General features: G+C 41.7%; 1 protein-coding gene across 1 annotated transcript; it reads left to right on the top strand.

Annotated features, from left to right (window-relative positions):
• LOC139442285 (protein dispatched homolog 1-like) lies at nucleotides 1-21,693 on the top strand. The gene is made up of 11 exons (XM_071223076.1): nucleotides 1-90; nucleotides 2,559-2,768; nucleotides 6,058-7,622; nucleotides 7,811-8,035; nucleotides 11,517-11,642; nucleotides 12,261-12,392; nucleotides 16,140-16,257; nucleotides 18,174-18,301; nucleotides 20,173-20,250; nucleotides 20,691-20,861; nucleotides 21,277-21,693. Exons 2-11 carry the CDS (start codon nucleotides 2,573-2,575, stop codon nucleotides 21,691-21,693), a joined length of 3,156 nt encoding a protein of 1,051 aa, XP_071079177.1. The 5' UTR covers nucleotides 1-90; nucleotides 2,559-2,572.
• The last annotated feature ends 5,921 nt before the right edge of the window (nucleotides 21,694-27,614 follow it).

The raw sequence follows: 27,614 nt of genomic DNA, 5'->3' as shown, positions 1-27,614 counted from the left end.
GTGTGGATGTGTCCATGACTGATAGCGTGCGTTCCTCGTTTTGGAGAGTTTATTCCTTGATGATAGAATAGTGTCGTCATTCGTCACCAGGTAGGTCATGTCAATGGTACTGTTCAGGTATGTGAGATATTCGCGAGTTAGATTACTCTTAAACTACTGTCCCGTATTGAAGTGCGACTTCCTTCTTCTTTTGGTGGGTGCCTTGTCGATAACCATAAGTGAGAGGCATGATGATTTTGTTCAAGCATTTCCTGGGACAATGCCAGCTTAACATATCACAATGCTGCTCCCTTATAGATATTATTCAAGAAAGATAAAACGTTAACCCTGAACTGTAATACTTTCACTTATATAATCTGTGAAATTCATCATCAATTTCACCTCCGTCACAACTGGTACAAACACTTTCAACAACATCAATACCTTAAGATTTATTTATATTTACTTTAAAATTATGTAATGAAATTCGAAATTTACAAAAGGTTTTATTATTGTCTGGTAAGTTTTGTATGTTTGTACAATTTTTTATCGAGATGAATATTTTTCAGCTACAGCTACAAAACCAGATATGTCTTTTTTTAAATATAAGCCTAACTATTTATGTCCCCTCTCCGCACAAACAGCCCCACCCACATCCCATACCCACCCCCACCTCCTCGACTATATGTTCTTGAAAGTTATGATACTCTCTCTGTAAGCGGTATAATTTATTAGACGAATATGAGTCCTTTTCAGTCGAGACAGGGAGTGAAAATTGCAATTATTTTTCACTCCCTGTCTCGACTGAAAAGGATTCATATTCGACGAGATATTTGACGAGACGTGTCACTTGTATAATGCCGAGTGAACCACACTGTACATTCTAACAATGTGTTATTGCAAACTTAAGACCAACTTGGCGATGCGTCAAATATATTAATAAACATTATCAGCAATGTGAAACGGCCATACTAACATGATGTATACACGTACGTATATATAGATATGATTTAGTCAATAACCTTTTCACGAAAACCTGGTATCATCACTATTTGATAGTGATTCATGATCACGCCATAGTTGGACTCGTAGTATTCAATTCTGCTTTATGCAACGATTTCTATTGGATATACAAAGGGTTTTGTCGCTTTTTTTTATGCTCATGACTAGGAGCTAAGGTTGGAAGAAGCTAAGTCACGCAAGCGTTCCGTGTTGCACAACAAAACGTATTAGAAGTAGGAGGTGAGGTGGGGTGAAATGGGGTTTAACGTCGCGTCTAAGATTATTGCACTTATATAGCGACGTGCATGCACGTGTGTGTGTGTATGGCTGCTTGTACTAGTCCGGACTGATGCCGATTTATAGTGCTAGCTCACTGAGATACCATGCGACAGTTTACCACTCAGAAGCAGTATACTGTGCCGACCAGTCCTTGTTTTATCCCCTTAATGCCTAGCGCCAGACAGTGTAACAACAAGTACCATCTTCAAACGTCTTTTGGTATGACGCGGTCGGGGATCGAACCCCGGACCTTCCGCTCTCCGGGCCGACGCTCTACCACTAGACCACGGAGGCGGTCATTAGAAGTAGGATAGGATGAAATTTGACATTATTAATCTTAATTGTTCTTTATGTGTATATTGCTTATCGAAGGAAGGTCTCACATTGGTCCTCATACTATGAATAACGTTTGTCAGGGGATGGACGGTATGTTAGAGCTGAATGAGCTTGTACACAATGACACCGTCACAGTACGTGCACGAACGTTCAGCTCATCAACACATGTTTATTTGTTTGTTTGCTGTTTAACGCCGCACTAAGCAATATTCCAGCTGTGTGACGGCGGCCTGTAAATAATCGACCTGGACAAGACAATCCAGTGATTGATATCAAGAGCATCGATCCACACAATTTCGATCGATGACATGCGTCAATCAGGTCAGCGAGCCTGACCACCCGATCCCGTTAGTCGCCTCTTACGACATGGGTTGCTGAAGACCTATTCTACCTCAGAGCTTCACAGGTCGACGGGGATATTACAAACTGAAGGAGCTTGAGTGAGTGAGTGAGTGAGTGAGTGGGGTTTTACGCCGCTTTTAGCAATATTCCAGCAATCTCACGGCGGGGGACACCAGAAATGGGCTTCACACATTGTACCCATGTCGGGAATCGAACCCGGGTCTTCGGCGTGACGAGCGAACGCTAACCGATAGGCTACCCGACCGCCCCTGAAGGAGCTTGAACACCATGGCACCGTTGGGAGACGTACACGAACGTTCAGATCATAAACTACCGCTACTGACACATGTATCGGGTCCACAAGCTAATTCCGGCGAAACATTTTTTGTGTTCGAATTTTATCTATGTCGAATCAGTATGTTAAAACCGCAGTGCAAACTGGGTGCGGCAAGCAAGTGACGTCACGTAAAATATTATGACGCCATGATGACCTCAAACCGACTGGGTCCACTTGTGTATCAGAGTGACTAATGGGATGGGTATCATAATAATGATAATAATGACATACATACATGAAACAGGCATAACAACCGCGTTTATTCTGTCTTCCTCTGATTTAGACTAGCTCACCGCGATGACGTCAGAAAATCCTTCGTACAAAGAGAACCACAGCGTTGGCAACGATGACCTCAACGGCACCTTGCATAACGGATGTATGTGGACCCCAAACTACGATGACGACATAGATGACACCACTGACGAGAAAGATCAAGCGCCTAAGCCTTTCTTCTACTGCAAACTTGTGGCCAGATATCCCCTGCCGTCGTTCTGTAAGCTGTGTGCTTCGTTCATAACATTTTAATTGTACTGTTATAATGCTGACTGACAAGAAAGGCATTTTTGCCTTTTGCGCCCAGTGTTTGTTTGTTTGTTTGTTGTTTAACGCCGCGCTCAGCATATTCCAGCTATATGACGGCGGTTTGTACATAATCGAGTCTAGACAGAACAGTGATTGGCATCATTGGTCCACTCAATTGGGATACCATGACATCCATCAACCAAGTCAGAAAGTGTGACCACCCAATCCCGTTAGTCGCCTTTTACGGCAAGCATGGGTTTCTGAAGACCTATTCTACCCCGGATCTTCACGCCCAGTAGGATTTGTTTCTGCGGATGGTCGGTACTGGTTGTTCTCTGGCGTTGACAATTAAACTTTGTTAACGGTGACCTATTTTATAAACTGGGTGGGATTATATCATGACACATAGTCCAATAGAATAACCGTTCGTGTCAACCATCTACTTGACTTCAGACTTCCCTAACAGAACTCGCATATGGATGCGATGGGTCGATTAGTGACGTAACAATGTTTGTTAAATTTTAAAGATAATATCACCTAGTTATGAGGTACAATAAGATACTGAACAACATTAGTTACTGCGACATTGAATAAGATTTAATGCATAGTTATGTATTTTACCAAATCTGAAACAATTTCGGTTTGCAACAGATAAAAGACTCATGTGAGTGTTCAAATGGTTTATTTGGCCATATTGACTTCAGAAAATGCGTGATTTCATATAAAACATGAACATGCCAAAATGTCAATTTACAAATCAAAAGCGTGTGTGTCCACATCTGGTTGCGATGCAAGCAACACCTCTTCGTCTCATGGAATGGACCAGGCGTCGAACAAAGTCTTGTGGGATATCTGTCCATATCTGCTAGATCATGTTTCGAAGTTCTTGGAGTGTCTGTGGAACACGTGGTTGACGTCGAAGGCGCCGATCCATCTCGTCCCACACGTGCTCGATTGGTGAGAGATCAGGGGAGCGAGCCGGACAGGGGATGACATTCACGTTGTTTTGCTGAAGAGAATCTAGAACAAGTCGAGCAATATGAGGCCGGGCGTTGACATGTTGAAAGGTTGTCCGTTGAGATTTCCCTGTACCACTATCAAACGGGTCCTCTGTCTTGCTGTAATCCCACCCCATTCCATAACGCTGCCGCCCCCTTCTTCCATGACACAATGATTGACGTAACGTTCACCTAGACGTCGGTACACTCGAATCCGTCCATCACTGTGGCTGAGGTGAAAACGAGACTCGTCAGTGACCACGTCTGGTGGGTCTTCTGGAGACAATCCCACATCTGAGGCGACGACGTACGGTTTGTGAAGTTATTCGTCGAAGGTCAGGGATACGTCTTGCAGTCACTGTTGCTGGATGGAATCGATTTCGTAGATCTGTTGTTCGAATCCAGTTGTCTTGTCGATTAGTGGTTATGCAAGGCCAGCCACTCCGAGGATGGTCTCTGACTGCATTCGTCTGTTGCCAACGTTGCCATAAACACCAAATGGTGTTTCTGTGGACGTTAAATTGTCTTGCAACATCACGTTGACTCGATCCTGCTTCAAGCATACCAATGGCGTTCATTTTCGGACAGGCGTGGAATTTCGTAATATTGAATAATTGCGTAATTTTTTTTTCTGAGTGGATGTTGTCAGCACGATGCTAAACAATGCATATGGAATCCCGTTAACGCACATGTTTTTATACCCATTCTTGGGAAGTGAAATGCATGGGGCTTGCATAAAAGTCAACTTTTGCATGGAATGCATGCTTTTCTGCAGCAGTTGCGGTGTTGTTACTTGATTCCATACGTGTACTACAACATTGAAAACCAAACTTTACTTGTTTGAAAAATACAATAAAATATTTGTGTCACAGTAACATTTGTTGTTGAGGATATATAAGATTGTATCTAATATGTGAAAGAAACATTTTATAATTAAATTCAACAATTATCCTTTTAAATCATTTTCCTGACTTAAAAGTAAATGTAAAAACCAAATCATGCGCAATACAATGTATAATTATGGTCTACTTCCATATGACCATATAGCATACAATAAACTTTCGGATCCCCTTTGGAACAGTTTGGGTGGCAGCCTAGATATACAAAGTCCCTGAACCATATGATTTTCCCTTTCGCTCAGCCTTTTCTATAATGCAAAGGCCCTATATGAAGCAAGTTAGATTTTCCTCAGGATCATCTCTGAATCTCCAATCACACTGGGGCTCCTCTTCAATTTAAATGGAGTTATTTGTTTCTATTAAAATTATACATTTTTAGAGACTAAACATCAGTCTAGACATTACCCGTTTGGAATTTGACATTAATTTGTTTACAATACCAGAACATTGTCGATTACATTATAATATTAAGAAGATCACTGCTCAAGTGTCATGTGCAAATGAGAAGGTAGACGAAACTTTAAATTATAAAGCAATATCGGAAAATATATATGAAAAAATTATCTGACAATATACACCAAGGTCACCTTGTACAAAAAGTAAATTTTGAAAGCCTTCAAATTATTTAGGTTGATATTAGTTTGAGTATTTGACTACTATAAAACTTGCGAAAGTATGAATCTTTTCCCCATACTCAGCCGTTCCAGAGCATTGCGCCTTCCTAATTATTTTGACTAAAATTCCTACCGTTATCATTGTTTTAGTTAATGAAAAATGCGTGCCGATCAAGTATGTGCCATGAATTTAAGCGACATTGTACGATTTCGTCCTTATGATAATATTGATGTGTTTATGTATCACTGTCAAATAGGTGTGACATTAAATCTAAGAAACAATCTGCAATTTGGACATGGCATTAAACAATCCGCATGAGCAGAACGATTGAATTCAGCACTTCCGCCAAGCGCTACGAGTACGGCGTCAAACTCCGGCCTGCAATCTGACGCGCGAGAACTGACCAATGAAATCTGAGAAGTAGAAATACCGGTAGAGGCTGTTGACAATGTCTATCAAGAAAAGGAGGAGCTTGATGATATCGTTCTCTCCCAGTAAATTCTGATGTCAAATAACGACGTTATTTGAACGGAAAAAACGTCCAAAAAACGTCGTTTTACCGTCCAATGACCATATACGGAAAAAACGACGTTTTCGTGTTTGCAGTGTGATGTTGTTGTTGTTGTTCTTCTTCCTATTGTTGTTATTGTATTATTATTATTATCATCATCATCATATTTTATTTTATTTTATTTTATTTTATTTTATTTTATTTTATTTTATTTCATTTTATTTTATTTTATTTCAGTGTTGATGCTATCTGGACACCTACTTATAACACTGACAACCGTGATTCTGGTAGCTGTTGGTTATGACCTCTTCCCTACGAACTTCGAAACACTCCCTCTCCAGCTTCGTGACCAGCCATGGCTGAAGCGTGACCTCGCCTTCCGGTACAGGAACTACTACAGAAACTCGGTTCCAAGGTCACTCAGTTCGGTGTCCCCATTCCCTAAATACCGATACCGATTGGGGGAAAGCGTGGAAATGATATATGAAACCGGAGGAGGAAATATATTTGAAAAAAGTCATTTGATAAAGATAAAAGAAATAGAGGACGTTATGCAGCAAGTTCGGGATTTTGACAAATATTGTCAACTGGAAAAGATCGGGGGAGTAGACAGCTGTAGGAAGCCACTCTCGGCTTTACGTTTCTTCGATGGAACATATGCCGCTACCGATCCTGTTTTTAATGACCCGAACTTTGACAATATATCGGCTGTCCTTTATCAAGCATCCATCAACAACGCGACGAAGGGCGCGTTTGAGTACACGCTAGCTCTGAATCATGAGGTTACACCGACGCGGGTATCTGCTGGGTTGACGCGATCCTTGGTACTGCTGGGTACGCCTTTAAAAGGGAAAGGCTCCACTGCAACCAGGGAAGCATTGAGGGAGTACCTTACCCACAACATGAAACCGGTTCTTGAAACATACAAGAGTACGTCACAATTTGAGTTCTTATACTACAGCTATATCATGATGCTAGCCGACGTCAGAGAACAGGCAATTCTTGACATGATGCTTGCAATAGGAAGTATGCTCTTCATTGGGGCGTTCATGTGCTACCACACAAGGTCACTGTGGATTACCAGCCTCGCCATCTACAGTATCTTGTCCAGTTTCATGGGCACAAATCTAATCTACAGAATTGTATTTGACTATCGGTATTTCGGCTTCTTTCACATTCTGGCTATTTTCATTATACTGGGGATAGGAGCTGATGATTTGTTTGTGTTCTACGATGCTTGGAGGGCAACAGCCTTCAACACGTATCCATCTTTATCTCACCGACTATCTGATGCCTACAGGAATTCCGCTCTCAGTATGATGATAACTTCTCTGACAACCATGTTTGCTTTTATAGCCAGCGCCGTGTCGCCTCTTCTTGCCACCAAGTCCTTCGGTGTGTTTTCCGGGATATTAGTACTGATAAACTACATATCCGTTATCACGTTCTTCCCTACTGTGGTCGTAGTTTATCACAGATACTTTGAGAAATACAGTTGTTGTTGCTGTACATTTCGTAAGAAGAAGAATAAAGTCGTAAGCATGAAAGAGGAGGACAAATACAACAACCTTGCTAAACACCAACATGTATCCGTACCACGAATAGCGAAGAAAAAGAAGCCTTCTTTTCTGATCAGATTGGCGAAGAAAAAAAAGAAGTCTTTTTTGGTCAGGTATTTTCGGGATTACCATTTCAAGTTTGTGACTCACAAGTTTGCAAAATGGATTATTCTAGTCATTTTTGTGGTTTGGGTTGGCTTTTTTGGCTACCAGACGTCTCGTCTACAGGCGGAAAATGAACAGGTAGCTATATATCATTCATTGAAACGTATTTGTCCATGAAATGTACAAACTAAATATAGTCCTTCAACACTTCTATTGTAATCTCAATTTATTTTGAATAATGTTGGACAATGTTTAAAAATATTCTAGCCTTGTTTTATCCAGAGCTTGGACACTCACCCTATAAGGTACCGCCGTTTTCTGTGCAGTTGCAGCTATACAAACAGTCACACAACTATGCCAAAGCGATCAACAGAAATCTTTACTCCTTCGAGCCCAATGACGTGGACAGCTCTATCCGTGTGTACTTGGTCTGGGGCCTTAGGGAAAGGGACTTGAGCGGGTGCCACTTCTCTGCTGTGGTCTGCCACGGCACTCAAGTGTTTGATGACAAGTTTGATGCCAGCATTCCAGAAGCTCAGTTGGCCTTGAAGGTAATGATGTAAGTAAGGATAAGAATTTATGGATGAACTATATACTGGAGTAGAGAAGCCTGTCGTGTACACACAAGGGCAGTGATGACAATTATCGGTGAAGTCAGTAATGTAAACAACGGGATTATGGCTGATTGGGGTCGCCTCTTCACCGATGATTGTCATCACTACCCTTGTGTGTACACAGCAGGCTTCTCTACATCAGTATAACAATATCTACTCTACTGTATAAACATTGCCTCCTACTTGTATATATACTTGCTTACTACACTCTGTAAATCACTTGCTTGATAACGGTGTTAGAACCTACACCGAAACGTCGCTCTTAATTGTAATAAAGAAGTTCATCCATAAATTCTTATCCTTACTTAGTACTCCAACTTCTAAATGCCTATCAAAGAAGGTAATGATGTGTTCACTAACACCCCGCATCACCACCGTTTGCTAGCGATTCGTAAACACATGCACATGCTATACATTGTAGGTGAAAAGGTCATTCCATTCCATTTATGGCTCCGATGGGTTTGAGGGACCATTAACAGATTTGAAAAGATGCTTACAAGACATTTCTCAACGTTGGTACCTCATACACATGCTATACGTTGTAGGTGAAACGGTCAACCCATTCCATTTATGGCTCTGATGGGTTTGAGGGACCATTAACAGATTTGAAAAGATGCTTACAAGACATTTCTCAAAGTTGGTCCCCAGACACCATATGAACTGTTATGTGTGAATGCTGCCTATTATATATAGATATATATCGTTGTATAAAATACTGGCTTAAACTTACGAAAATGCCCAATAGTAATATTTCAAAGATAATTGTACATTGATAAATGTGGATACCAAACCTATCTAGTGTAGGTGCTTTTTTGTTTTCCCATGGATTTGGATTTGTATGGATCTCGCAGTGTGTTTGAGGGCATTTGCACTTTATATGCATCATTGAATAGTATCAAAGAAACTAGCTCCAGTTATAACATATATACAGAGTTTCTCACCCTCTTACACAGATAGAAAACAACGTAATATGTTGTGAGAATAGAGGTGTTAAGGTTGAAAGTTAACGAAGGAAGATGGTTGGGGATTGATATTGATTTATGCCCTCTTCGTAATCTAGGGATAATTTCACCTTAATTAATATGCCATTTCTGTAAGAACGAAGACACCTCTACCTGAATTGTATTGTTATAATCGGAATGTGTATATATATACTCAGTAACAAAAGTTTAGCAACACCCAAATCTTGAGCATTATTTGAGAGAGAGAACATATCGCACCAACACACCAAGTTACGCTGATTTTTAGTGACATCTTCATTTACACGTGCATTGCACGTAATTTTATTCACATCGGGACTCCCGTGAATCTCGTCACATGAATCGCTATAAAACCTCGATGAAACGTTAGTGGCACTCATTGTTGAAAGGAAAACACTGGACGCTACACGATTTAAATTATGGGTCGACGCAGAGGAATGCCTGAAAATGCCAGACAAGAAGCCATTGGCATGCTCAGGGCAGGGATGAGCTTGAGACAAGTTTGGAGACACTTTGATGTGCATTACAGCACAATTTCCCGTCTACAGACACGTGTTGCACAGACTGGGACCATGAAAGATCGAGCCCGCAGCGGTAGACCCCGTAAAACCACAGCAAGGGAAGATCGCTACATTGTGACGTCATCACGACGTAATCGACAAAGCAGTGCACCAGAACTTGCTCAGGCACTTCATCGCGCAACAGGAACAAGTGTACATGCACAGCTTGTCCGTAATCGCCTCCATTCAGCCGGTTTGCGGGCTCGACGTCCACTTCGACGCATCCCCTTAACGCCACGTCACATCCAAGACCGAGTCGCCTGGACACGGATCCACCAAAGATGGCGCCACGCACAATGGAGACAAGTGTTATTCACAGATGAATCCCGCTTCTGCCTTCGGTTTACGGATGGAAGAGCCCGCGTATGGCGACGACGTGGAGAGAGATTTGACCCTAATAACGTCATTCAACATGATCGATATGGTGGAGAAAGTGTAATGGTTTGGGGAGGAATCCACTGGGGTGGGAAAACAGACCTCATTGTGCTGAACAACACTCTGACTGCCCCACGGTACTGCGATCAGGTGATAACGCCAGTGGTTCTACCGTTCATGAGAGCTCACCCTGGACACATCTTCCAACAAGACAATGCGCGCCCCAAACAGCTCGACTTACTCAGAACCTGCTGCAACAACACAACGTTGACGTCCTCGATTGGCCGGCTAGATCTCCAGATCTTGCTCCCATTGAACACGCCTGGGATATCCTTGGGAGACGTTTAAGAAGGAACCATCCTAACGTCAACAACATTCGTGACCTTGGCCTTGCCCTCCAACAAGCATGGGCAACCATCACTCTTGGTGAGATCAGGAAGCTCATTAGAGGAATGCGTAAACGCTGTGTGGCGGTAAAAACAGGTCGGTGGGCGTCACACTCGCTACTGAGGGATAGCAACAGTCATGTTTGAAAATGGTCAACAAACCCCCATGTCCTTTGAGTGACTTTTCCTAATCTCTCCTATTGCTGTCACAACTGTGTCGTACATTCATGAATGTCACATTGAACAACACAATGGTCAAGATAATAAAAACCCAATTTCTCTGTTGAGTTTTCTTACTTTGTGTATTTCAATACGGTGTTGCTAAACTTTTGTTACTGAGTATATTTAGAACGCTTTTGTCTTCGAACAATGTAATGTTACTAAGAACCTTATGTAAACATCACTGTCAATGTTACTCAGTAAAGTGCCAAATGCGTTTTGGAAACACTGGAATAATATGATGTAAGTGATGAATATATTTATGTACAATTTGAAATATGTATACATGCTCTTTCCCTGTATAATAGTACAAGGGACTCATCGATTTATGTAAGTAACCAAATTACCGAATAATGTTATTGTTATTGAAGACGTTTTCTCTCTGGAATAAAGCGCCGTTAACTATATTGTAGTTACGCCGCATCCGCGATTATCCAGAGTATCGGATCTAAATCCTGTATTAACCCAAGTCCCATTAGTCATTCGAAACCGGTTCGAATGACACGGCACTGAAAACAGACGTCGAGCCCTGTTCTATACTTGAGCAAAACGAAATCTACAGGTTTTACTAAAAATGTAACGGTTATACAAATACGTTGTATTATATCTGGGCTCTGTGTGATGAAATCTTCAGGTTTTTCTTTGTATGTAACGGTTATAGAAAAACATTGCATTGTGCCTAGGCTCTGTGTGATGAAATCGTCAGGTTTCACTGCAAAAATACGGTAACACAAATACGTTGTATCATATCTAGGCTCTGTGTGATGAAATCTTCAGGTTTTACTTTGTATGTAATGGTTATAGAAATACATTGCATTGTGCCTAGGCTGTGTGTGGTGAAATCTTCTGGTTTCACTGCATATATAACAGTTACAAAAATACATTGCATTGTGTCTAGGCTCTGTGTGATGAAATCTACAGCTTCACGGAGGAAGAAATATCTGCCCTTAAAATCAGACGAAACACGGTCACGGGAGAGATGGAGGTGTCTTGCTTCACCCGAAACATGGAGGCATTCCTACAGGTGAGTCAGCAGTTGGCGCATAACGCCTCTTGGCACGGAACTTCTGTGGTAACGTATGTAGATCGTACACGTTTACCACATTCACTGGTGACGACAAATCAGACTAATGAATAAACAAGAATTGTCTGACATAAAAAATATAAGGTTGCAAGTTGTTTTAAGAAAAACATATTTTTGCTCGTAGTTGTGATAATACAAATATCTGGTGTAGCAGTAGACTATCATCTAGTCTCTAAAATGAAAATATCGTACAGAAAACAACAACAGTTTTTCAATTATCTTAGTAAAAATATAATAAGGGACCCCAGAGACTGTTTTTATTTTCCGATACTGCAGTAATCTAGACTTGCCAAACATTATGGACTTACATGGGCTGTATTTGATAAATATTTGTATCTGATAAACAGGGTTTGTAAGACAGACTAGTGTTAGGGCTGAAGTTGAAGAAAACATCCAATCTCGACACAAAATCCCAGCCCATTACTGTCAAACTACACGCAATCTCTTGTTCATTACGTCACACAGTGTACATACACTCTTGTTCATTGCGTCAAACTATATTACACTCTTGTTCCTTATGTTAAACAACATACCCTCACTTGCACACTGATGTTTCAGGCTGATGTGGATGCTGGCAATTTGACCCTTGACCTTCCCTGGAATTGGACTCGAACATCGGACTTCATGTCAGCAAAACCAACACTTTACGGTGGCACCACCTTCAACAGCTCGTTTGATCGATATTTGGATGTAAGTACATCACAAGATTGAACAAATCAGAGTTAATTGATTGATATATTCATCGTATTCCATAACCATCTCACCATGCCAGACGTGTTTTTCCATTCCTATCATATTCCTTTGTCTGAAGGGTGGACTCAGACCCATTAATCTTTTACTTTATCGTAAGAGGTGACTAAAATGGATCCGTCAGGTCCTGTGACATTGTTGATGTTTGTGTCATCGTACTGCGATCATGGGGATCTTTGCTCATGCTTTCAATGACGGGTTTGCCGTGAAGTAGAAGAAACACGACGGCGTCACACATCATCACTCCAGATTACCTTTGAGATTAAAACAAAGTTACGTGAACTTTAATGACAGTTGGAAAGATGCGATCATTTTGCTGACACTCCAATAGTTTGAGTATGGGTACTTAATCGTCTCATAGTTTTCCTTGAAAGGTTCCCTTCCCATAGTTAAACAAGAGCGGTCACCCTCCCATAGGATAGCATAGTATAGTGAATATCACTTGAAGATTAGTTTGAGGCATTAACTTGATCGAACTTTGTTTTAAGTAGGAGAAAGTCCTCAATCTCGCGAATATTTTCGCCTCATGGAGTGTAGTGCGCCTCTTGTTCAGTACCAGGTTGTGGAAGGCATCAAGTTTTCCTTTTGTAGCGCTGGTGTGTGTGTGTGTGTGGGGGGGGGGGGGGGGGGGGGGGGGGGGATGAGGAGGGGGTGTGTGTGACCAGAGCGGGGCCTCTCTCACGCTGAAATTCCTACACCCAATGCTTACTTACTATCACGAGCATCGGTCCACCCAATTGGGATCGATGACATGCATCAACCAAGTCAGCGAGCCTGACCACCCGTTCCCGTTAGTCGCCTTTTACGACAAGAATATTCACCTTTTACGGCAAGCATGGGTTGCTGAACACCTATTCTACCTCGGAGGGTGTGTGTGTGTCCAGAGCGGGGCCTCTCTCACGCTGAAATTCCTACACCCAATGCTTACTTACTATCACGAGCATCGATCCACCCAATTGGGATCGATGACATGCATCAACCAAGTCAGCGAGCCTGACCACCCGTTCCCGTTAGTCGCCTTTTACGACAAGAATATTCACCTTTTACGGCAAGCATGGGTTGCTGAACACCTATTCTACCTCGGAATCTTCACGGGTGACTTGTGGTATGTAATTGGGCAGATTTCCCATAAAAATCATCTGGGGAACAAACATTGACTGGTATATACTGAGTGTTAAATGCTAAGGAGTAGTCAGACTCGTAGTCAGTTATCAACACGACACTGGACTGAAGCCAACGGATTGTGAAACGGGACTTAATAAACACCGGTCAATGTAAATATGTGTCAAACGTGAGCACACCAACCAAAATATACCAGGCTCAAAACTTTGATATCCCCTCGTTAAACATTCCGTGGTGTTTATACAGTCACCATACTTTATCGAAACAAACATATCCTAACACAAACACGGAAGATAGTTCCATGGATGTACAACTTCTGTATTACAATGAATGCCACGTTTCGGTGTAGATACTTACACCGTCGTCAAGGAAGTGATGTACAGAAATGTCGTTGGTTTATATACGTGTTGATAATTGATGTTTATACAAGGTTGAATGACAACAGACAGGATTAACAAGGCATGGTTGAGTAAGACAACACAGTGGTTGATATGGACAAGTTAATTGGAAGCCAGTATCAAGACCAGAAGGATTTAGATGTATATTTTTGGGGGCACGGGTGGCCCAGTCGTCTAAGGCGCGTCCCTTGGGCACGCCAGAAACCTATGATTGTGGGTTCGAATCCTGGTTCGCCCCGATTATGTTTCTAGGTTTGTCAGCACCATACCCGTGCTCGTGGGTTTCACCGAAGTGGTAAACGTCTGAGACCTGCATCACTTCGGGCTTTCCTCCCACATTAAGCTGACATGCCGTGATATAACTGGAATAATGTTAAAAGCGGCATAAAACCCAACTCACTCACTCACTAGATATATATTTAGACATATAAGCTGACGTCCAAAAGAAACTTTACCAGTGTTTGAAATCACTCTTGCTCAAAACAAACAAACATACATGCATGAAGTAAAGTGTATTGAGAAGATCAATATATCAACATAATCAACACTGAAAATGACAATCGTACCGCGACCCAGAATGACGTCAGAGCCCCCCAAAGTTGGGTGTGTTACAAAACTCGAGCTTTCGGAATCATTGACAATAGGCACACTATATAAACAATTGCTCACGTTCAATAACAAGTCATTAGTAGCGTGTGAGACCACCGAATGCCTCAATACACGCAAGAACTCTTCGACGCACAGAAAAAGTCAGTCGTCTGATTACGTCACGTGGGATTTGACGCCATTCTTCTTGGAGGGCCAAGATCAGTTCTTGTCGGTTGGCTAGAGAGTGTGGTCGTTGTCGAACACGACGATCCATCAAGTCACAGAGGTGTTCTATGGCGGACATGTCGGGTGAGCGTGCAGGCCACGGCAGGGCGTTGACGTTGTTGGCGGCGAGGAAGTTAGTGACAATTCTGGCTGTATGGGCTTTTGCGTTGTCAAGCTGATAAATGACACCACGTTGCTGCTGTTGGAGAAATGGTAGGACAACTGGACGAAGAATGTTATCCATGTAACGCAGAGCTGTCAAGTTTCCGTCAACGATGACCAGCGGTGTCCTCTCCTGACCACAGATCCCTCCCCACACCATGACACTCTGTCCACCATATGGTACGACCTCCTGCACGCAACACACCGCCGTTCGTTCACCCCTTCGGCGGTAAACATGTTGTCGTCTGTATGGTGTAAAAGCCCTGATTCCATGAGCCCTGAGTCTCCTGGCCACTGTCTGTCGACTAACCCTGTAACCTAAGGCATTTGTCGCCGATGACGTCACTGTCAGGAAGCGATTTCGGAGGTGCAAGGTACGCAAGTACCGGTCATCATGGGGCGTGGTCACCCTTGGTCTGCCTGTTCTTGGCCTGTCAGCGGTCCGCCCTGTCTGTCTGTAACGTTGCATCAAGTTGGTAACGGCAACACGGGAGCAACCGAAAGTTCGTGCAATATGGGTGAGGGTGGCTCCAATCTGTACCATACCCAAGGCTCGTTCACGTTGTGTCGTGTCATTTCTTTTGTGTTTTTTATCACTGTGGGTGTCTGACTTGCCGTTGCAATCGTTTTATACCCTAACCCGCACGTGCATTTGCAGTTGTCCGTGGTGCACGTGTTTTTCACTTTTTCGTGTGTTAACTCGCAAACATGTAACAGACGATTAACATTTTCTGCATACACTATTGTTGTATTTAGGATATGTGTGTTTTAGATAGACTTCATCGTAAAAAAAATTATACTTTGTCTGAAATTTATATTTTCAAATGGTAAAGTTTCTTTTGGACGTCAGTTTATAATGGACAAAGGAAATGAGATTACGAATGTTTAGTTATGAGTTCATGGTAGGCCGTTGGGATGTAATAACCTTGATCTCTGTTGATTCCTGGTTGGAGTCATATGATGTGGATGGCTGCCAGGGGTTCCTGATCTTGTAGTTGGCACGAGTTCTGGTAATTACGATATTGTTCCAATTGATGTTGTGGTCTGGATGGGACTGGATATGGCGGATTTGGAGTCTTTCTTCAATGAGATTTGATGTTTCTTCATGCCAACTGCAAGATGAGAACACTTCTAGAAGTCATCCACGTCAAAAGACCAGCCATCAACAGAGGCCCGCACTGGTATTTTTCAGATTCCCCTCACGTACTGGCTGTACGACGGCTTCAGAATGAGACTCACGGAAGACTACATCAAGTACCACTCCCTCTTCGGGGAGGTCAAGGACACATTTAGTCAGAAGACCACGCCAGGTATATTAGGATGTATAAAGCCAATTACCTAGTGAGAAATAATCATACCATTCGTAAAAAGCAATTTAATGGCAAGTAATGTAAATATAGCAACTTCGCAGATTTTTATACTTTTGGGCATATTGAATCACAAATGTTTGACAAAAACTAAATCTGAAAACGAAAATGGCGCGAAACAGAAGGTAAAAACGACAGGAACGATTGTTCAGGTCAAACAGCATGTCCAGAAAACAACTTTTGCTATTTTAAAATTAAAGCGATAAAACCCTTCAATATTCATAATAAATCTCTGCTAATAGCAGAGTCGAGTGAACGATTCAGACCATATCATATTCATGTGTTTATGAGTCCCTATCGAATAGTGATGATACCAGGTGTTCGCGAAAAGGTGAGCATATCCTGCTACATCGGTGGCACCCGTCACAAAAAAACATGCAAAGGCAAGTCAATTGTTCACCTGACAAAAAAAACCAACAACACTGGAATATGTGGCACAGGTCAAAATAGGGAATTGCATCGGACATCATTTTTGTCAAAGATGCTTCAAATGTGGAAACGTCCTCCACATGTCTACCACAAAAACGTTTTGTTTGAACGTTTTACTGAAGCCTTGAATGTTGAAACCTTCAACTTTTGAGCAAGAGTCGTATGACGTAAGTTGAAAACTTCGTAGAAATTGGATGCTCGATTTTACCTCTGAAGTTGTGCAATGTAAACACCCAAACTGTAGGGAAATGATCAAAAGAAATAGCAAATAACAACCCAACAGCATCGCAGGCCGTCCCAAAAGATTATCGGTGGGTTCCTTTGTGTTGAATGTTTATTGCAGTCAGCAATTCCTTCGTGGTGAGTGTGTGTTGCAGGTTGCCGATCCTTTGTAGTGATTGTGTGTTGCAGTAAGCAGTTCTTTTGTAGTGATTTTGTGTTGCAGTCAACAGTTCCTTTGTAGTAATTGTCTGTTGCAGCAAGCAGTTCCTTTGTTGTGATTGTGTGTTGCAGTCAACAGTTCCTTTGTAGTGATTGTGTGTTGCGGCAAGCTGGTCCTTTGTGGTGATTGTGTGTTGCAGCAAGCAGTTCCTTTGTAGTGATTGTGTGTTGCAGCCAGCATTTCCTTTGTAGTGATTGTGTGTTGCAGTAAGCAGTTCCTTTGTGGTGATTGTGTGTTGCAGCAAGCATTTCCTTTGTAGTGATTGTGTGTTGCAGCCAGCATTTCCTTTGTAGTGATTGTGTGTTGCAGCCAGCAGTTCCTTTGTAGTGATTGTGTGTTGCAGCCAGCATTTCCTTTGTAGTGATTGTGTGTTGCAGTAAGCAGTTCCTTTGTAGTGATTGTGTGTTGCAGCCAGCATTTCCTTTGTGGTGATTGTGTGTTGCAGCAAGCAGATCCTTTGTCGTGATTGTGTGTTGCAGCAAGCAGTTCCTTTGTAGTGATTGTGTGTTGCAGTCAGCAGTTCCTTTTTAGTGATTGTGTGTTGCAGCAAGCAGTTCCTTTGTAGTGATTGTGTGTTACAGCAAGCAGTTCTTTGTAGTGATTGTGTGTTGCAGCAAGCAGTTCCTTCGTAGTGATTGTGTGTTGCAGCAAGCAGTTCCTTTGTAGTGAGTGTGTGTTGCAGCCAGCAGTTCCTTTGTTCTGATTGTGTGTGCAGTCAACAGTTCCTTTGTAGTGATTGTGTGTTGCAGCCAGCATTTCCTTTGTAGTGATTGTGTGTTGCAGTAAGCAGTTCCTTTGTAGTGATTGTGTGTTGCAGCAAGCAGCTCCTTTGTAGTGATTGTGTGTTGCACCAAGCAGTTCTTTGTAGTGATTGTGTGTTGCAGCAAGAAGTTCCTTTGTAATGATTGTGAGTGTTGCAGCAAGTAGTTACTTTTTAGTGATTGTGTGTTGCAGCAAGCAGTAACTTTGTAGTGATTGTGTGTTGCAGTAAGCAGTGTCGGCAACCGGATCAAGTTCTTGACCATCGAGATCAACACGACACTGATTGGCCAATCTCTCAGTTATACAGAAGGACTTCCGGTTGTGAAGCGATGGGAAGACTTTATGACTCAACAGGTATTCACATGCTACAGTTAGTGATCATATCCATAGACCACAAAAACAACGAAATAAAGTTTGACATGGAAACACGAAGTCATTACCTTCTATGTATGTTGAGATTTGATTTGACAAAAAGCTACTTTTGAGAAAACACATTTATAGGTGATGTCATCGATAGTTTTCTTGATTTTGCTTATCTGCAGATAATTACTGAAATCCTTGGTTGGGGGTTGGTGGAGGTGTGTGTGTCGGGGGTGGGGTGGGGGGGGGGGGGGGTGGGGGGGGGGGGGGGGGGCGCAGATAGGAGACAGAAATGAATATGTCAAATGGATATGAGGGATATGTATCAATACTTCACAGGTTTTGTTTACACCACGTTTCTCCTGTGTGTTTGTTTTCTGTCTGGTAATGGAATGAGGCAGACCCGTGAAGATAGAATTAGCCTTGAGCAACCAATGCTTGTCGTAAGAGGCAATTATGCTTGTTGTCGGAGGCGACTCTATGACGGGATCGGATGGTCAGGCCAGCTGACTTGGTGGATGCATGTAAACTATTACATATCCATAGATCGATGCTCATAGTGTCAATCACTGGATTGTCTGGTCCAGGCTCGATTATATAAAGACCACCGTCATATAGCTGGGATATTGCTCAGTGCGGCGTAAAACAAAAAAAACAGAACCAGCGAAATTAGACCGTTTGTTGCGCACCTAATTTAAATCAGTCTTACTCCCTGCATGAACGTTGTGCGAACCCTACAACTGCCCCTTGTACGATGTATATTCTGTATGTCTGAGCACTTGCTAGTGTCCTCCTCGCTGGAACCATGTGTGTACTTGATTCGTTGGTCAAAAATATGTTTGTTTGTTTGTTTGTTGTTTAACGCCACACTCAGCAATATTCCAGCTATATGACGGCGGTCTGTAACCAATCCCTAGACCAGACAATCCAGTGATTGACATCAAGGGCATCGATCCTCGCAATTGGGATACGATGACATGCAACACCCAAGTCAGTGAGTCTGACCACACGGTCCGGTTGATCGCCTTTTCAAGCAATAGTGGCTCCATTCACGGGTGTTGCAGGAGGAACACAGTGCATAAAAAAGGTGAAGTATTGGCAGTGTATCAGGCATCTTCCCGGGACAAGTGAGTTAACTGACTACTAAGGTCCAGTTTCCACCCTTGCCGAACTAGGCTGGTATTATGGAGTTACGAGTCTATGCATAGTCCAATCAAAATCATGCAACGAAATCGAAATCCTGTTCGTAAATTGTCATCCAGATTTCGGTCGGTTGCAGGATTTGCGAAGCATGTGCACCGCCAACTCGTTGTCAACAGATATTTTCTAAGTCTTTTCATGTTTTTAATAAAGGTGCTCTCGTGATTTGATGCACTTCGCGATGTAAGACTCGTTTTATCACAATATAGATCTTGATTATCCATCAGATCGTCTTGAGTGGGCCCCGCGATCTTGTTTGAAGCAAATGCAAGTGACACGAGAGGTTGAATCTTATTGGTCCACAGGAGAGGCATAGAAGGGACATAACTCGTAATATAGAAGGGACATAACTCGTAATAGCCACTGGTGGCGCTACGATAGAGCCCAGGAATACCAGCCTGGTTCGGCAAGGGCGGAAACTGGACTTTTAAAGTCAGTTAACTCCCTTACCTCGGGAAGATGGGTATCAGGAGGAGACAGCTACTTCTCTTCTGGGAAAGGCAAGGGACAACGGGGACAAACGAAGAAGATATACTTAGATGTGATCATGCTGGAGTCTTAAATCAATATCTTAGGTAGAATATATTATTAATCCACTTTCGAGTAGGACAGTGAATTGCGTATAATTGTGTAAAATGTAAAATGTCCACTTTCTGTTTCACCAGTTGAACAAGATGCCTGCGAGTCTCAAGGGAGGCTTCCAGACAACTTCGGTATTTTGGCACTGGCTCCACGTACAAAAGGTGCCCTTTAAATACATTTCGTTGAAATAATCTCAGTTCTTATGTTTCTTAGGTTTGTTCTCAGAATAATGTTTAACATTTAAACAACAGCTATTGCAATATTTGATATCAATATATCATGAAGAGAGCTTGAATATTATCACTTAAATTGTACGATGGATACAGTTGGACGGTTGTGGATTCCAGTGCTGAAATAGGACCCTAATACCCAATGGTTGTTCTGTGAGAGATTAATGTATATCGGATGGTACAACGTCTGACCAATCTGGTTGTTTCATCGTGGTCCATTGGAATGAATCGATGCTCAGGTTTTCAATCCTTTGTTATTTGATCCAGACTCGTGATATATTTGGAGTGTAGATCACTGGCGTATATCAACATTCACTCACTGGACTGTGGAGATTTTGATGTTGACAATTTATTTTCTGATTCTATTTTAGGCACTTGCAGATAACGCTATACTGGGAATCGCTATTGGACTCAGCCTGGCCTTCCCTGTACTAACACTTGCGACCCAAAACATCATTCTTGGTTTCCTAGCAACTGTGTCAATTGGCTGTGTCACCGTGTGTGTCATAGGTGTGATACCCCTTGCTGGATGGAAACTTGGGGTGGGTAAATGGCATAATATGGTTGTATACTCCCCAGGGAGCTGAGAATGATTCTTGAGTGCACACTGATCCATTGACCGGGAGAGTAATAGTGCTTTTTGAGCATGTCCCTGAGTGGTGTGGAAATATAAATGTCCTATTATTATTATTATTATTATTATTATTATTATCATTATTCACGTCACATCATAATTTTGTAACGCATGTTTAAACATAAACGTCATTTACTTTGAGAAACAGTTATGTAATGTGAACTTTTGTATGAAATGAAATCATGAAAAATCATGAGCAATATTAAAATTCCCCGGTTTCAATACATGGGTTTGAGATTAAAGTATGAAGAACCTTTTCAAGATCAAATATTTGTAGAAGAATGAATTGCGTTCAAGAATACATGTTTGTTGTCATTTTACAGGTGCTGGTGTCGCTCAACATGTGTCTTGTTGTTGGACTAGCTGTGGACTATATTGTACACTTGGCGGAAGGATACCATCTATCTAAAAGTAGAGACAGGAAGTCGCGAGTCCGAGATACTCTCGAAGCCATGGGCGTGCCCATCTTTTCTGGAGCATGCACTACTCTTGGAGCTGCCTTCTTTATGCTGTTTGCAGAAATCCAGTTTTTCTTCCAGTTTGGTATATTCATGTTTTGTACGATTGGCTTTTCTCTCCTGTTTTCAATGGGCTTTTTCATCACCCTCCTTGGTATTGTGGGTCCGAGTGGCGATCAAGGGGACTTTGTTGTCTTCTTCAGGAGATACTGCAAAAAGAAGCCCTCAGACCCTCAAAGAGATGGGGTCAAAAACACTGAGTCCTTTACCAGTCATTTGTGAAAAGAGTTCAACAGTATTTTTATTAAACCAGTCAGAGCTAAATGGAGGAAGAAAGCCTAAATTGGCACAGATTGTATATATTTGATGTTCCCAACGATTACGCTTTCTGGCTTACCAAGGCCCTAAGCGAATTTGATATTCGAACTCATGATCCGCTGATTCCAGCAGCTGAGGGATACCATTCTGCATAGGGAACAAGTATGGTTTCGCGTCGCTATTAGCAATGTTCCAGACATAACGAGTGAGTGAGTGAGTTGGGTTTAACGCCGCTTTTAACAGTATTCCAGTTATATCACGGCGTGTCAGCTTAATGTGGGAGGAAAGCTCAGACGCTTACCACTTCGTGAAACCCACGAGCACGGGTATGGTGCTGACAAACCTAGAAACATAATCGGGGCGAACCGAGATTCGAACCCACAAGCATAGGTTTCTGGCGTGCCCAAGGGATGCAACTCTGCAGAGCGAATCGCGGCGCCTACGACGACTGGGCCACCCGTGCCCACTATTACAGGATGAAGACACTATCGGGCCCAGAATCCACATGGAACCAGTTCTCTCAACAACCATGGGGTACGGGACACCTCGTCTGGCCCAACATTCCCACGCATTGTGAGCATTGTCCCAAGTGTTTGTGACACTGCTATCACGACTGGCTTTGACATAACATCACTTAAAGCGGTATTCACTTGACACTATTGTTTATTTCATGAAGTATCCATTTCTCCATGACATTGAACAACTTCTCACAAGTGGGCGGACGCTTTCCAAAACTTTCAATTACACCAGCAACTGAGATCTAGAAAAGTGTTTGCATTCCATCACAAACAGAACCATCACAACCTTTCCAGACTGCCCTTAAGTTTCCCTGTCTGAAACCTCTCTGAGATGACAGCTGGCCTCACCAATATCTAGTCCTTTTCATTTTTGATGTCTATGGTGGTGTCTAATGAAGTACAACTTAAAGTACACAGAGTCCCATGCATCTTGGTACAGTGATACGCGCCTCTGGTTTAATGACATTACTCCAAGTACACGTCCAAATTCAGTACCACCGAAACACAAAAGTCAAATGCCTCTAGCTACCTTGATATGATACACACTGACTTCTGGAATATGAAGTGCTTGGGACTTATTGCTTTGATCTTCGCCGGTGCCTATTATCTAGATGGCTTCCATTTTATTGTTCTTACATGTACATATATATGCTCTCTGCCTCATAGCATCCATTCGCCTGATGAAGGAGTAAGCATATACTCCGAAACGTTGTGTTCCTCATAATAAAGAAGTTGACATCCATAAATTCTCTTCCTTATATGTATCACTTCTAAATGCCTTACAAAGATTTGACTTCTGGTTTGACAAACACATGTCCGATGTAACACAACTTTGAAACAGAAAATCCCCACCCCGAGTTACCATAAAACAAGGTTATATACATTGATTCAAATGACATGTCCTTCATTCTCAGCCATGTGCTGAAACGTTTTTCGAACTCTGCACAGCGAATTGCGGCGCCTTAGACGACTGGGCCACCCATGCCCCCAACAAAATAAGTTCACTGCAGGTATATAAACTTTATTCCTTGTACCTCTTGTTATTCTCTACATAGTGTCATCTACATCTTTAAAGGAAAGTATACGAGAGATTCATCATACTCAAGTGTTATTAGTAACAAAACACAACAAAACATCAACAACGCATTTAAAAGTCACAGTCAAGATATTGCATTGCTGTTATCCCTGCATTATAGATGATGTACAAGAATGAAAGGACTTTTCCTAAAATAAGTACAAATTCCAATGCAAGAAACGAGTATGTTTCAATTCTTAATGGAAGCCTTCGTGAGCACCAACTCCCAAAAATCGAAATTGCTTAACAAGTTCAGACCAGGTAAACCTATATTTAGGGGCCGACCATATGATAGCCCTCGATATTATCCGAAAAAAATAAATTGCCTCCAAAAAAATTCTTGAATAAAATAACAATGCTTCATATTGCTCCGGAAAAAAGAACTTGTCTGCCTCAAAAATTACATTACGTGCGTTTTTTTAGAAAAAAATATTTTGCCTCATAGTTTAACTTATGAAAATATCTGGTTTTCCATCAGTATATGGTCGGTCCCTAACCAGTAACTGGCAAATCAAGGCTAATGTTTACCATATAGTGAGTTGGGTTTACGCTGCTTTCAACAGTATATCAGTTATATCGCGGCGTGTCAGTTTAATGTGGGAGGTAAGCCCGAAAAGATGCAGTCTCAGACGATTAGCACTTCGGTATGGAGCACGGGTATGGTGCTGACAAACCTAGAAACATAATCGGAGTGAACCGGAATTCGAACCCACAATCATAGGTTTCTGGCTTGCCCAAGGGACGCAACTCTGCACAGCGAATCGCGGCGCCTTAGACGACTGGGCCACCCGTACCCCCTCCAATGTTCAGACACATGGGTTGACTATTATCACCGAAGGTATATTTGCGTCAAGTGTTTCAAAAATCAGTGATCCTATTTCACAAATATTTAGGATTATTAGAATTCACGAGTTAAGTGTGAACATATATCAGTACTTAACGACAATTTCTAGATGTCAACAACATAGCGAAATGACAAATGAACATGTTAATCATCGCTACATTACCTAAAGACGGCTGGTCAGAGTCTGGAATATGGGCATAAGAACACTCGTCAGCAACATCAACCCTTTCTTCAGCATCACGACATCCTCATCTTCACCATTTCATGCAAACTACAACATCTTACCGCAGCGGACAACTACTTTTGCGATGGCACAGTCATCATTGCCCCCGAAATCTTCTGTAGTATCTACACAAGTCATGCTAAGAATATATTTTTTCATATAATAATAGGATTATGGTTTTAATTATGTGTGATATAATCAAAGTGTCGGAAACATTGATATATTTCTTTTAGAATTTCAAAAAAAACAACTGTTGTGCTCAAGCTCTTTTTTCAAAATTAAATGAGCATTCAAATTTAGATTTTTACTCTACTATGAAGTCAACTTTCGCAATCGAACCACATTTGCTTCATGTACACCAAAGAGACCAAAGAATATAACATTATTAAAAATTGGAGAATTACAAATTATGAATGTTTGTTGTTTAACGCCAGCACTCAGCAATATTCCCGCTATATGACGACGGCCTGTGAATAATCGAGTGTGGACCAGACAATCCAGTGATCGATATCGTGATCGTCGATCCACGTCGTCGGGGTAGAAGGAGAGGTTTATCAACCAATTCAGCAAGCCTGACCACCCGATCTGATTGACTCCTTTACGACCAATCAGCATGTGTTGCTGGAGACCTGCTGTACCCCGGCGTCCCATCAGGGCTTGTGCATGCATTTAACTGAGAGTCTGTGCATATGAAAACGTAATGAGTTCACATTTTGATTTCCCAGATAGTAATACTTGTATATGGCTGCCATGTCTTTGATAATAATTTTTTAATAAATCGTCATTCATTGGGGCGGTTGGGTAGCCTAGTGGTTAAAGTGTTCGCTCGTCGCGCCGAAGACACGGGTTCTATCCCCCACATGGGTACAATGTATGAAGCCCATTTCTGGTGTCCCCCGTTGTGATGTTGCTGGAATATTGTTCAAGCGGCGTAAAACAATACTCCCTCACTCACTCGTCATTCAAAGACAAAATTTCATGTTCATCCCATGATTTATACACTGTTAGTGGGCGATACACAAAAAACTCAGATCAGGAGGATTTTAAGTCTGTCTCCCAGACCCCAGAGAAAAACATTAAAAAGGAGTCCAACTCAAGTCTAGAATGATTTGGCAAGTCTAGATTACTTTAGCCTTGAAATTAAGGATTGTTCTGGGCTCCATTTGGATTTTATTGGGGTTTTTTAAATAAGATTTATTTCTGGGACAATATGTCAGTCTTAAGGATTATGTAAAATGTGTACTCTCCAAGCTATCGAGGATGAATATGACTTTGTACTTCTATGTCCATCTTACCCCACTGTGAGCATAAAACACATTCCCCTATATTACTTTAAAATGGCCCATATATTGCGAAATTCAGACAACTGTTAAATAATCTAGATAAATTAACAACACATATGTATATATGAAGCACTGCTACAAAACGAAAAATACACATTTGAAAAAGTAAATTAATATTGTTTGCAACACCTCTGTGATATGTTCTATAGGATTGTAGCCTCTCAAGTGCTTGAAGATTGTTGATAGCTGTGACTAATACATGCATATTGTTCAAATGTTTGAATTCGGCCCTGACAAATGTAAGATCAAGTCTGTGCATTGTCACAACCTTGAAGATGACATCATTCATTGTTTATATCACAGATTATTTCATGTGACGCTCCAACTGTGGTTTGAATGATCATGAACAATTTCCTACAAAAATGGGGCGATGTGGTAGCCTAGTGGTTAAAGCATTCGTCCGTCAAGCAGCAGGTCCGTATTCAATTCTCACTCACTCACTCACTCACTCACATAATCCCTCATAAACAATGGACACTTTTTGTTACCATATTAACTTGCGTGCTTCAGTGTGGCTTTGTTGACATGGTAGACCGCCTCCGTGGTCTAGTGGTAGAGCGTCCGCCCGGAGAGCGGAAGGTCCGAGGTTCGCTCTCCGGCCGCGTCATACGAAAAGACGTTAAAAGAGGGTACTTGTTGTTACCCTGTCTGGCGCTCGGCATTAAGGGGCTAAAACATGGAATGGTGAGCTAGCACTATAAATCGGCAATAATCCGGACTAGTACAAGCAGCCACACACACACGTGCATGCACGTCGTTATATAAGTGCAATAAACTTGGACGCGACGTTAAACCCAATTTCACCTCACCTTGTTGACATGATTGTGTTCAAGTCTTTAAGTATTTAGGAAAACATCAAAAAACACTTTTTTGCAGCTAAATTTGTTGTTTTTGCTAACAGTGCCACCATACTCACGAAATGACAATCACATTAATTCCAAAGCTTAGGACCTATTCTACTCCGGAGTTCCCCCAGTTCAACCCCATGGAAGAATAGTTTCATGTGTACCAACCCCAAGACCACTCAGGCGTCACACCAATTTCCTTGAATCAAAATTTCCAAACAAAAGATTTTGTGTCGGATTTTCAGTAAATATAACAATATGCTCACTCCCAATACCGTCGGTGAGTTTTATACGCTACAGTGAATATTCCAACAATCGACAATACAATATCCCAAGACGACACTCGACAGTCGTTGTTACACTTAAAAGACACTTACATGTAAATTTATCGCCGCACTTTTTCATTCGAGGTGAAAGCGCACAGAGTCAATGTAGCATGTGACAATGACAACTCAAAGGTTGTATGCACAAGAAATATCGGTATTGGAGATTTTCAAAGGGCCTTTGTCAACTGGTTGATTTATTCATATTATGCCCTTTCAATACGCACGAGGTATTGTGTATTGTGCCTTCATCGATTTGGGAAAGGCATTTGATTCGATAGTTCACTGTATGCTGTGGAGTAAATTGTTAAAGTTGGGAATAAGAGGAACTTTAGCTGTAATTAAAGTAATGTATCGAAATGTAACAACATGAGTTTGTATAGATGGTTTAACTTGGATTCTTTCACAGATAACCTGGGTTTAATGCAAGGTGAGGGTTTGTAACCAATTGTGTTTTCATTTTACACAAAGAATTTTGAAATGGCTTTCTTGAAATGAATGAATGAATGAATGAATGAATGAATGAATAAATGAATGAATTTCCTTTAGAATTTACCCCCGAAGATTTACAATATATCTGATATTTCTCAGGCCAAATGCTTGTTGCTAGTATTTACATAAAGATGTGCCTTATTAACACAAGACATATAAATATATGTCCATCATCAGTAATGTACGCACTTGAAAGCAAATGCAATTTAACAGATGTAAAGA

This window comes from Haliotis cracherodii, unplaced genomic scaffold, assembly GCF_022045235.1.
Source record: "Haliotis cracherodii isolate W230 unplaced genomic scaffold, xgHalCrac1.p SCAF_5, whole genome shotgun sequence".
NCBI lineage: Eukaryota > Metazoa > Mollusca > Gastropoda > Lepetellida > Haliotidae > Haliotis > Haliotis cracherodii.
This window is presented reverse-complemented; position numbering and strand designations above follow the sequence as displayed.